Here is a 13,460-nt window from a genome sequence, read left to right as displayed (position 1 = left end):
TCAAAAGCATAATCTTAAATGCTGAAATACCAAAAGAACAACACAAATGCGTAAACAGTTAAATTTTCAAAATATAATTCTGGGAAAACTACTTTTAAAAAATCCTTAAATATTATTACTTTTAATTTAAAAGGATATTTATTTGAAATAATACTAATAAACTATGTATAGAGAACTTCATATGTCACTTTAAATAGTAAAATAGACAATGTATTTTTGTAACTATGAATACTTAAATATAATAATGACAATTACATGAGTATCACTGTCATGAGCAAGATAACAATATTTGAAAAGAAGTAGCTCAAACCTACAACTGTATAAATATATATCACTATGGTAACTGATTGAAAAAATAATCATTTATAAAGCCCTTGAAAAAGTTTCTTCAACTATTTCTGGTAGGCAGCCAAGAGAAATTGCAAGAGCCTATATCAGTGGTTCTCAACCTTTCTAATGCTGTGTCCTTTAATCCATTTCCTCATGTTGTGGTGATCCCCAATAATGAAATTATTTTCTTTGCTGTTTTATAACTGCGATTTTGCTACAGTTAAAAATTGTAATGTAAATATCTGTGTTTTCAAATCATGCTAAGATGCCTTTATGAAAGGTTTGTTCAACTCGTACATGACCCACACGTTTAGGAATGCTTACCTGTATTGTTGTGAGGGTGTCTGGGGCATCTCTCATCAATAACTCTTAAGTGAGTATATCTGGCATTGTAAATTTTGTTTAGTAACCCCTGACTTTTAGAAAAAGCACTATCTAGCTATGCTGGATATCTTCATCCTAACTCTTTGTTTTCATGATATTTTAATTATCTTATAAAATATGAAATTTCCATATCACTTCATTCACTCATAGTTTGTTACCAACCCACGTCCCACTTTGTCTTCTACATACTTACCCCCTCTGTGCTTAATTTCTGCCAAAAAGATATTGAAATAAAGCTGGAAATGAGATTCAAGTTTTCTCTCTGTAGGCTATCATTCACAAATCTGGGAGGCACTATGCAGGCACCTGGGAAAGAAAAGACATCAATGGTCTTATCTAGCTATGAACTACAATAATAACCTTCTAGGCAAGATATGCCCACTGTTACAGTAGTGTCACAGCTGTTAGAGGGTACCCAACCATATATTTCTTGGCTATGAGGACCACACCACAGGAAGGAATTTATGTCTTGTACTATAAACTCAGTCAAAAAATAAAAAGTCATGGCAGCAGAGGTCATAGTTAGGTCTTAAGTGAGGATTTTACCACTGTTGATAAGCTAAATTAACATAGTGTTAAACTGCCTTCTAAGATATTTATATTTATGCCCATATATAAATGCAACTCCTAGTGTGCATGCTGAAGTTTCCTGTCCCGACTTCCCAGTCCCATATAACCACTCTGAGGCTTAATATTAATTACACATGCTCCCCCACAAAGCTCAGGCATATTACTAACCAGCTCATACATTTGAAGCTAGCCCATATTACTTATTTATGCTCCGCCAGATGGTGGTACCTTTATTATCATGGCAAATTCATCTCCTGCTCACTCTGCATCTGGCTGGAGACTCCTGACTCTGCCCTTCATCATCCCATCTTTCTCAGTTTGGCTTTCCCACCTTTATATTGTTCAGTTATTGGGAGTCAGCTTGCTTATTAAACCAATCATAGTGACATATATTCACACAATGTAAAGGAATATTTCACAATACTAGTGTTATTTCAAATGAATGACAGTGAATATAGAGTTGTGGCTGAGAATAAGTGACAGTTGCACATACTCAACCCTGAAGTATTCTTATCATCGCCAATAAGGATGGCAGATTAACACAGAAGAGGAAATGGAAAAAAATATAACAGCAAGAAGAAAGGAAGACAGGTTGCAAAATGCTATCTCTTGGCATAGCATGGCTATTACATTCATGATTGTAAAGCAAATAAGATTTCCTGTACTGGATATGTACAACATTTGGCCTGTCAAGAGTCAATTTTGAATGAGGGAAAAGACAGAGTGTAAAGGGAAAAAGAGGAGAGAAAGGGAGGGAGAAGGAGAACTTCAGGGAATGGGATAATCGAGATAGAGGAAGGACAGAGATGAGAACAGGAAAGAGATATTTTAATTGAGGGAGTCATTATGGGGTTAGCAAGAAACCTGACACTAGAGAAATTTTTCTATATTCTTAACCATTTTTCAATGCTCTCTGGAGTATGAGGAAACCCATTATACAGGTATTTATTTACAGAACCACAGATCTACTGGAAAAATATTAGGGACTGACTGAAGAGTAACTATATCCCATATATATTTTTTCACTCTTTTATACTGTAATTACTTTGAAACAGTAAAATAGGCCCAAATCAGTTTAAGTCATTAAAAGTTTATCAACCCACTTCTAATAGTAATATTAATATGTCTTGTATTTTTAAAATTAAATATTTATTACTGCCATATGCCTGACCAAAAGACATAACTGAACTTTCTTCTGAAAATCCTATCAAATTCTTTTAAAAAATGATACAAAATGCATTATTGTTTTGAGTCATATGTAAGCAGATCGCTATAACGTTAGAATTTGGGGATCCATTAAGCATGAGTATATATATATATATATATATATATATATATATATATATATACACACACACACACACGTGTGTGTGTGTGTGTGTGTTTATGTTTCTGTATGGCAGAAAACATTGAGATCAATTTTGAAAATGTCATTCAATAGGCAATGTGACACAAATAATATTTTTTTTAAAAAATCTTATTTTTATGCTAAATATAAGAACTGCTTCACCTTTAAAAGGTAAAGCCAAAGCCAAATCTCCCACCAAGATTAAGTGGCCATTTTATGTATTTTGTAATACTGGAGGAACTTGTATAGAAGCAACTGCCTTAGGCCCAGAAGCTTATTTAGATTAGTGGATTCCTCTTATTCTTAGCCACTTTTAGAAATGGGCAGAAAAAGTACAAAATGGAATACTTTGATGGCAACTCTGTGTACAATTGAAAATGTTCTAATTTCTTCCCCACAATTTAGTTTTTCATCTTACAAAAATATGTACTAGAGTTTTTAATGTTTCAACATTTGAGATTATAGAGTTTGAGATTGTATTTTACATGATTATGATTTTGAGAGCTTTATAGAACATTTATGACCTGATTAGATTATAGGAAATGAGTCCACATGATGAGATTTATCCTCTTACAAGAAGAGATAGTATGGCTTTTGGTTTCTCTGATTCAAGAAGACAAACATGCACAAGTAAATCTAAAAGTAGGCTTTCATCTGACACATGTTTTCCTGACCTCTTGATTCTGGCATTTGCAGTTCTCCAAACTATGAGCAACAAATGCTTGATGCTTACAACATCTGATCTGATATTTTTAACTTAAACACAAGTGGACTAGAATATCACCTATATTATTCCAAGGAATTTTAGCAACAAAGAGGAAGAGAATCAAGACAACTTTCCATCAATATTACTGTAAATAGACCTAAGAAACCTCTGGCATAAATTAATGGGAGGAAAAAGAGACTCAAGATAGCATTTAGATGTATGATAGAAAATCATCAAACTGTAGCAAATGTTAAATTCCCTACCCAATAACGATATGCCCTATTTAAATGTCTTTAAAAATTACACACACATAATAATCCAAATAAGATAGTCTAATATCTGAAACTCAGCCCAAACACAAGCATTTTGATATAATCAAACCCAGTAAATTTCCAAAATATAATTTTTCTGAGAGTTTTATAGCAACAATTTTCTTCTTTAGACTTTGTCATGCAAATTTATAAAGTATCAATTTATGTATAATACAATACATTCATATTTTTGAAAATAAACTTAATGTGGGATTCCGCTCTGTATGCTGTGATTACCATAAGTGAATAAAGTAAACTGGCTGGACCTGATAAGGTGAGGAAAACTGAAATGAATGCTAGGAGGAAAAAGACAGAGTCAGAGAGAAGCCATGTAGCCATGTAAACTGGCACCAACATGGCCAACTAAAATCCACATAAAACTTGAGAGGGCATGGAAAGTAATTCTAGAAACTCAAACAAACAGAGTTTAGACATATTTTTCCCCAAATGGGCTTTACTTGCTGGCAGCATGCTGCAACCCCTTTAAGAGAGGTCTTTTTGATTCAGCAATACCAAAAAAACAAAAAAAAAAAAAACAAAAAAAAAAAAACAAATAGTTTTGAAAATGCTTCTTCTCATTCTAATCAGATTCCTCACATTTTTATTTGAATAAACCTATATTTTTGTGACTGGCATGGTTAAAATTCTACTTTATTCTATTTATATATTTAATTGCAGTTTAATTGATATTTAGGCTTCTCTGTGATTGTTTTGAGCCTTCAGTATCTGAAAAATAACATTCCAACACTTATGAACACAGAAAAATTAAAAAAACCTAAAAAAACCCAAGAGGTTCTTCTCATGATGCTCTTTCTCATGTTATATGAAAATTAAATCTGGGAATTTTAATCTTGAGCAAATGTCTTTCATGCTTGTATCTTGAGACAACTTCTTTCTATGTAAACTGTGGTATCATAGACCTCACCAGGATGGCAAAGTGAACCAGTACCAGTACTTCTCATCTTCTGCCTTATAACATGTAATGGAATTATATTTGTGATGTTTTCTTATTTTTTTCTATGAGAAGACATTTTCTTTTTAAAAATTGAACCTTTTTTATCCTTGGTCTATTTGTTTGAAACATAATATTATAGGGTACAATGTTATCATTTAATTCAGAAGTACTTTGTACAGTAATCAAATAAAGGAAAATAGTATATCATTCAGTTTAAGCTCATAGAAGTTTTGAATGACAAATATATTCTAAATTATATAAGAAGTTATCACCTCACTAGCACCAGAATTTTTTTTTCTTAATTAACTATAACATTGTGCCTGTTGACAAACATCTGTTGGAAAACTTACCTCCCATGCCTAATGATTCTTGCTGATAGTCTCACATTTAAATCACTAAGTTCCCTTAATTGTTGACTCAGTATATATGTGTTTTTTAGTTAAGATTTACTCTGAAGTGCCTGGCCCTTTTTCTGTAAAAGACAAGAAAGTAAGCATTTTATATTTTCTGAGTCTCATATTTCTATTACAAATATTAGCCTCTACTGCCATCTGATACAAATGAATGGATATTATTTATTGACAATGAAACTTGCTTTACAGAAGCATTCTAATGACCAGGTATAATCTGAAGAAGATGGTTCTAGATTCATTAAGGATAAACTACAATGTTCTTTTTAGAAGATTTCTTATCAATGTGCTGGTAAATATCTTTTACCACAATATTTTAGAGAGAGAGGCATATGGATTTCTGTGTGTTAGAAGCCAGACTGAACTACCGAGCAAGTTCTAGACCAACAAGGGCTACTTGGAGAGAAAATGAAAGAAAGGAAGAAAGAAAGAATGAAGAAAGGAAGGAAGGAAGTAGAAAAGAGAGAATGAGATAGAGGGAGGGAGAGAGGGAAAGAGTAAGAAAGGAAGAAGAAGAAAGGAGAAAAGAAAAATAAAGACGTATATTAATTTGAGTATTGTAGCTAGAAGTATTATCCATTCTGCCAGTCCCCCAGTTTTGCTCTATCCACGTGTTCCCAAAGCTGCTTATGAAATAACCACTCTAAGACTTATTATCAGTTTCAATTGTTTGATCAATGTCTTACTCTTCTTCCTGGATAAATCTAGCTATTAGGCCAATGGCATAGATATATTCCTAGTTAGCTGTTACATCTTAACACATTACTATTAATCTGTGTGTTGCCAAGAGGCTGTGGTTTATCATTGTGGATTGTTACTCATTCAGCAGCTACAAGGTGTCTCTGTAGACTCTGCCTATTCTCTCTCTCTCCCTCTTCAAATTTCCCACCTAGCTAATCTCTGCTAAGCCATTGACCAAAACATCTTTATTCATTAACTAATAAAAGCAACACATATACAGAGGCTCATCTTACATCAGTGAATATTCATCTTGTATAGACAAAAAAAAAACTCTTGATAGTTTTTGTGTAATGTGTTAACATGTTTAAAAGAATTGTACTTGTCCATATTTATAATGCATGCAACTTCCAGTTCTATGTTATATATACTTCACGCACCTTCTCTGAATACTTAAACCCCTCAATAATTGAAAGTTTTGGGACTGGGGTAGTCATCCAACTGGGTAATCTCAGTCCTCCACACTAGAACTTGCACCAGGTCCTATGGTGTTCGGCATTCTGCAAATAGACTTGTTACTTATCAGTAACTGTCTATACAGCTTGCAAGTTGTAGCTTCATTAGCTTCCCTTAATGAGGCATAACCCATTTAGGTGATTTTTTTCAAAAACAGGATGACACATCTTGCACAGTGTTATTATGACTCTCATTCTCAATTTTTTGTGAGCTTATAAAAATTTCAATTTCTTTACTATCATTTTAGTGATGTTTTCAGAAAAAAAAAACACAGTTGTATCTTCTCGACCCTACTTACTTAGAAGGATATAGATTTGAAATTTTACAGAAGAACAAGGGTCACATAATGGGCAAAGGGGTCATCCATCCTGATCAAGGAGACCGCATCCCAGTGATGCAGGGATGGTTCAAAATATGAAAATCTGTCAATGTAATCTTCCATATAAACAAACTGAAAGAAAAAAAGTCACATGAATTTCTCAATAGATGCCAAAAAAGCCTTGAACAAAATCCAATGTCTCATCTGGATAAAGGTCTTGGAGAGATTATGGATGCAAGGAAAATACCTTAATGCAATAAAGGCAATATACAGCAAGCCAACAGCAGCATCAAACTAAATGGAGAAAAACTCCATTCCACTGAATTAGTGATTCCACTAATATCAGGAACAAGAAAAGGTTATCTGCTTTCTCCATATCTATTCAATATAGTACTCAAAATACACAGATTACTAGAAATGGGTTAAATTAAGACATAAGAGTTAGCCAATAAGAAGATAGAGCTAATGGACCAAGCAATGATTTAAATAATATAGCTTCTGTGTAGTTATTTTGCGTCTGAGCTGCTGAATAGCCAGGAACAAACAAGCAGCATCCTTACAACAGACATGTAGAAAATGCAAATAGATCTGTATCTATCACCATGCACAAAACAAGTCTAAGTGGATCAAAGACCTAAACATAAATCCAGTTCTATTGAACTTGATAGAAAAAGCAGGGAGTAACCTTGAACACATTGGCACAGGAGAACACTTCCTAAATATAACAATAGTAGCACAGACACTGAAAGCAATAATTAATGAATGGGACCTTCAAAAACTGAGAAGTTTCAATAGGGCAAAGGACACTGTAAAAATGAAAAAGTGGCAGCCTACATAATGGACAAAAATTTTCACCAACTCCAAATCAACAGAAAGCTAATATCCAAAACATAAATAACTCAGAAACTAGGCATCAGTATAGCAATTAATCCAATTAAAATATGGTATACAGATCTAAAAAGAGAATTCTGAGCAGAAGAAGCTCAAATGGCAATAACAGTTAAGGAACTGCTCAAAATTTTTAGTCATCAGGTAAATGCAAATCAAAATGACTCTGAGATATCATCTTACACCTGTCAGAATGACTAAGAAAAAAAAAACACTGATGACAGCTTATGCAGGAGAATATGTGGAGTAAGGGTAACATTCCTCCATCACTGGTGGGAGTGCAAAATTGTACAGCTACCTTAAAGATCACTATGGCAGTTTCTTAGAAAATTGGAAATCAATCTACCTCAAAACCCAGTAATATCACTCTTGGGCATATACCCAAAGGATGCTCAGTCATACCACAAGGACATTTGCTCAATTATGTTCATAGCAGCATTATTTTTTAATAACCATAACCTATAAATAACCTAGATGTCCTCAACTGAGAATGGATAAAGAAAATATGGTACATTTAAACAATGAAGTATTATTCCTCAGTTCTAAAAAGCAATACCTTAAAATTTACAGGTAAATGGATGGAACTAAATAAAAAAAAATTCTTAGTGAGGTAACCCTGACACAGAAAGATAAACACCATATGTACTCTCTCATAAGGTGATATTAGACAAAAAGAAAATATCTAGGCTACAATCCACAACCCCTGAAAAACTCAGCAACAGGGAGGACCCTAAGAGAGACATGTGTTAATACCCCAGAGTAGAGGAAACAGATAAGATCTCCTGAGTAAATTTGGAATATTGGGGGGGGGAGAGGGAGAAGTGAAGGGGAGGGGGCAGTGTTGGAGTCTGGTGCTAGCCCGGATCATAAATTCTTTCTCTCAACCAGACCCCAACATAAATCATCTCTCTCTCTCTTGACCGGCGTGGAAGCATGGGAATAAAGGCACAACTCACATGGCTTTATCGGGAGGGAGACTCTCAGTGTTCCCTCATGAAGTCCTGATTTACATGTTGAAGAATTCCTCACATTTATTCTCCAAACAGCCTTATATATCAAAACATAACCTGAGGGGGAAATACATTAGCATCCTGTTTCCTTGGTAACCAGGTGAATGGCTTTTAGTCACATCTACCTCTTTGAACACACCTTTCTATGCCCATTTTCTCACATCCACAGCTCTGTCACTAGCTTGGAATTGACACCTCTTATCAGGCTATCTACATAATTACAAAGTAAGGAGCAGTATATTCTGAGCTTTTGTTAGGGTAGCAATAGCCTGTCTGGAAGGGTATGTGACCACTTCAGGTGGGGAACTATGGCTTGATAGCCTGGCTGCTTACCACATAGAAATATGGGCCTACAGGGCAGAACATTAAGCAATAGGATTGTTGAGTTGGTAGAGGCAAAGATAAGGCAAGTAAGGAGATATCTTGATATAGGGAGTCATGGTATTTGGTATAGTTTTTATGGGCTTGTTGCTGCTGCCTGTTATGTGATCCCTGTTTTCAGGGGGCAGGGGATAAGAAGACCTGGAGGCAATAACACAGACTCTGAGATATTCTAATGTAGAAGCTATTTATTATAAAAACTTGGTGGTGGTTTTTATCGGATTAGAGAAATTAAGCTGCCACAGGAACATTTTGGTTGGTCCTTTTTAAACTGGTGGTCACTGCTAGTGAGTTTTGCTTGGCTAGGAGCATGCATCATTAGTTAAGCATGATTTTGGTCTGCTGACAAGGTTTTTTGGCCAATTTCACTTGCTCATTGTGAGTGTGCAATTTCTTGCTTGTGCTTGTGCTCATCTTACTCTTTTTATTTTATTTTTATTGGGTGACCTAGTAATTATTATGGATTTTTGTAACCTCACCTCAAAGAATCCCCAGTATTTTAGCCTGTGCCTGTCTTAGGTTGGCCTGCTGGACAGGCTCATACCTGCCTTTGACTACTAGTTATTGTATGTTGGGTCCCCTGAAGGTCCCAAGAAATCAGAATCAAGGGGATACTTATAGGAGAACTAGGACTTTAAATGGCCTCCTATATTTGTGTTAGCCAAGCATCAACCCCTCCCTTGGAGGTTTTGGTCTAGGTGCTCCATAGCAATTAACACCTGAAGTGTTGCCTTGTTCACCAGCTGTTGTCAGGATCTTAGCTGTAGGAGACACTTAAGCAGAAATATTAGAGCCACCACCACTCCCATAAGACTCCATGCAACAAGTTCAGAGGAGTCTAGCAAAGATTTAATATGGTCCCATACTTGCCCAAAGAATGTGGTAGACAAATACAATGGCTTGACTTGTGTCAAGTTAAGTTGCACAGGTTATGATTGGGCCATTTCCAATACCTTAAGGAACACCAGTAACCTCCTCCCCCCATTTGTACTGATTCAGGATTTGGTTGAGTATAGGCCCTTTCCTAATGATTAACTCCTATTATTATTACCCCCAAATTAGTTTTATTGGCATCTGTAAACGTTATAGCAGCCTGGGGGATGGCATTTTTTGATGGTGTTGGATAAATTTTTCTCTTTAATTTGAAAAGTGGTAGGACAGAAAGTTGTCTGTCCTGAGGGAAATGATTATCCAGTGTGCCATTCTGGACCTAGCAATTGCTATAAAACAGACTTCTTCTCTAAGTGGTTTGTTATTTTTCCTGGCTTTGCTTATGACAAAGTCTCTGCAGTTTATATCTACAACTGTAGCTCCTGGGTCAGGAAGTACTCCAAGTACCACTTGTAGGTGCTGACTGGCCTGAAGGGCAGCAAACAGTTTATTTTCATAGACTGTCCCAGGAAGCTGGCTGAGCATGCAGAACATGAGCAAAAGATTCCTGTAGCCACCTTGGAACTGGAAGAGGACCTAAAGTTCTTCCACAATATTCTCTAGTTAACACTCAAAAACACCAAAATTTCTATTAAAGTTGGTTCTACCGCACTTCAAGTAACCTCAGCAGAGAGAACTAAAGTATTGGGGAAATCTATCTTTTTAAATGACAGATACTATGCTACTGAAATTGAAGACATCTGTCTAGTGGACGAGAACCAGTTCACCTTAGCCACTGCAAACCAAGGTTCACCACTTACCGTCATGTATCATGAGTATAAAGCCATTGTCCAGTGTATCATTCATATCAGGAACCACTGAGAGCGTGTACACTCTCATGACCAGTGATAGCCCTCTTGGCATTTAGGACATTTGTTCTTTGGACGAGCCTCATGACAATCCCTATGTAAGTAGCCAGACTGTCCACATCCCTGGCAAGTTCAGTTTGGCAGCACAAAATTATCATCCTTGTCAAGTTTGGTGTTGACCAAGGCATTGATGGAAGCCATAAGGACTGAAATGGGCCCGTTCTGTGTGTCAATATCACTGGCAGTAAGACCCACCTAAGAATATTTTCATTTTTAATAGGTGTGATCACATTATAGGTGACAATGTTGAGTTCTTCCCGAGTTATCTGTTTAATAAGGATATTCTTGGTAAGGCCAGATGGAATGTGCCTTTTAGCAGCATTGGTGACATAGGTCAAACATTCAGGGAATGTTTCTGCAGCCTGCTGGACAAAATTGTTCAATTTGAGGGCCTTGAAGGCTCAGTCGAACAGTTGTTGGAAATAGGCATGCAGGCTAATCTTGGATTGTGATACAGGATCAGCATATTGTCCATGGCCAGTAAGCATGTCAAGGGTGGCAGTAAGTCCAAACTGCAAATTTTTATGGGCTTGGTTGGGTCTCTGCTACAACATCATAAACAGAGTGCCTTTGGATTAAAACTGAGGGATCAAGGACTGTCTTCAAAATGAAGTACCAATCATAATGGGTTTGAAGCTGCATGGTCCATTGTCTGAGAACCTACTCAAAATAATGAGAATCAGGGTAGCATCGGTCTCCCTCACACACCCCTGTTTGGCTCCCCACCAGATCCTGGCCCTGTTGCCTCTGGTAGGGCACAAAGCTGACAAGGAGAACATCACTGGAGCCTCCAGGCTCTACAGGGCTGGGATGCACTCTGAAATGCTCAAACATTTTGAAAATAAACTGGAACAACACATGGTAGACCCAGGAGTGACCCTCCTCATTCAGTGACAAATGAAGGTGCTTGATCCTGCCCTGGAAGTTGAATAGGTACATATTCACCACATCTTGTCTCATTTTGATGTACTAGGAAGACACCATGGGAGCCAGTGCCTTCTTCACTTTGGAGCAGTAGGCAACACTTCTGCCACTGAGATTACCCTCCTCCACTTGATGTCAGCCCAGCTGCCTCTCCTTCACAACCCACTACTACTGGGTCAGGGGCAGCTTCTGCAGACCTCACAAAACTGAGCAACTCTTCTCTCTGTACCATTTTTGCTCCATCTTTCAAGGTTCCCCATCCATGACTCAGTCTCAACCTCTCAAAGTGGTGAGTCCATCACTCCCCAGAGGTTATGCCACTAGTCAATCCCCTACCTACTGTCCCAGCACCACCAGAGGAGTAGGAGTTACTCTTTCCACATAGGACTGGAGGATCTGGGGTGATCTCCAGAGACCCAGCTAGGGAAGAAGTGTCAATGGCCCCTCACCACTGCAGGATACCTCATATGGAATTTCTGACTGAGTGATCTACTGGACAGAGGGAAACACATATCTTGAGCTTCGGTTTTGAGGATGCTGCAAAGGAACAAGAGACTAAAGTAGAAAGGGGAATAGCTAAGTCTTCAGAAGATAGAGATGGGACCAACACAGCCAGGGTCCTGTCCACCCTGAAGCTGTCAAGGAACAAGTCATGTGGTGGTGAAAACTCCACACCAGGGATCAATGGGGCTAAGACAGTTGGGAGAAGTGAGCCCAAAGTCTGTACCACAAGTGCTACAAGAATAGCTCAGCAAAAACAGCCAGAAAAGGTAGCTTCTCCAGGCTCTGTGTATTGTAGGTGGGAGGTCAGGTAGAGATGAAAATGGTGGGCAAGCCCTCACACTGGACCCAGAACTCTTGCCAGCTTGGGGAAGAAAGTGGTGGCAGTGTTGCTGGAGGAAGGAAGGCCCCATGCTCTGGGCAAGAGGCACCATTCATGATGGGCTCCACTCAGATACTGTGAGGAGCAGCAGCAAAGAAGAAAGTGGCCAGGAAATATGAGGTGAGTGGCAACAACTATATCTGGGTCCTCACGCTCAGCTCCAGGGTTAAGTTAGTGGAAGTAGCAAAGCTAGTAGAAGCATCTTCCATCTCTGAGGAGAAAGTTCTAATCATAGAAGGGAAAGGGGATTCAGCCACAGTCAAAAGGCCAAAGCCTTTCCAAGAATTAAGAGATCAGCCATTGCCTTAATGGCCTTTAACAGGTGGTCCTGTAACCAGATTAGTTGAGCAGAGAGACTAGGGGAGGATGTCCGACAGCATACTCTCTGAAGAGTGATTGGGATTCTCTATAAAGTAAGAGAGTCTTTAAACAATCAGTTGTTCTCAGGCCACCACGGGAGTCTGTGCAAGGACAAGGACTGAACAGAAAAAAAAAGGGGAAAGCAAAGTTTGCGGACCCGGTGTACTGCTTTCAGTGAGAGAATTCCATGCTTTGTTAGGCTGTGGCCATATGCTCATACAGTATCTCTGGTTGAAAAGGACCTATCAGCGGGTCCCTTATTGGTTCCACCTCCTGGGTGGTGAGCCCTTATGTGGAGGTACCAGGACAAATCTTGACTAGGATGGCAAAACGAAAAGAAAATAAAATGTAAGGATAGGAAATAAAGCCCTAACTCACCAAGGGCTTAGAAAACGAAAACGGGTCAACTTACCAAATCAACCCAAGTGGGCAGACTCAAGATGCCAATGGAGTATCAGGATGGGGACAGCAGCTGGGGCAGCAACCAAAAAAAGAAAAATGCCCCAAAGAGAGTAAGGAAAACCCAAAAAGAGAGCAAAAAGACAGGATTTATCCAGGTCGGGCACCAGTTATATTGTAGTTTCTACATTTTTATGGGCTTTTGCTGTTTCCTGTTGTCCAATTGCTGTTTCGGGATGGGGGTCAGAGGCCAAGAAGACATGATACAGTCACTGAGAGATTCCATTGC

The 13,460-nt window shown here is 37.8% G+C and overlaps 1 protein-coding gene across 1 annotated transcript in view; it reads right to left on the bottom strand.

The window, feature by feature from the left end:
* The window catches only part of LOC121443673 (dynein light chain 1, cytoplasmic-like), a 41,337-nt gene extending 30,834 nt beyond the window's left edge, over positions 1-10,503 (bottom strand). The window contains exon 1 of the mRNA XM_041645481.1: positions 10,498-10,503. Within this exon, the coding sequence (XP_041501415.1) occupies positions 10,498-10,503 (6 nt within the window). The remainder of the gene's footprint in view (positions 1-10,497) is intronic.
* Between the last annotated feature and the right edge of the window lie 2,957 nt (positions 10,504-13,460).

Source organism: Microtus oregoni, unplaced genomic scaffold, assembly GCF_018167655.1.
Source record: "Microtus oregoni isolate MIOR12 unplaced genomic scaffold, Mior012 000111F_ref0000342, whole genome shotgun sequence".
NCBI lineage: Eukaryota > Metazoa > Chordata > Mammalia > Rodentia > Cricetidae > Microtus > Microtus oregoni.
The sequence above is the reverse complement of the archived record's forward strand: the minus strand, read 5'-3'. Positions and strand labels throughout refer to the sequence as shown.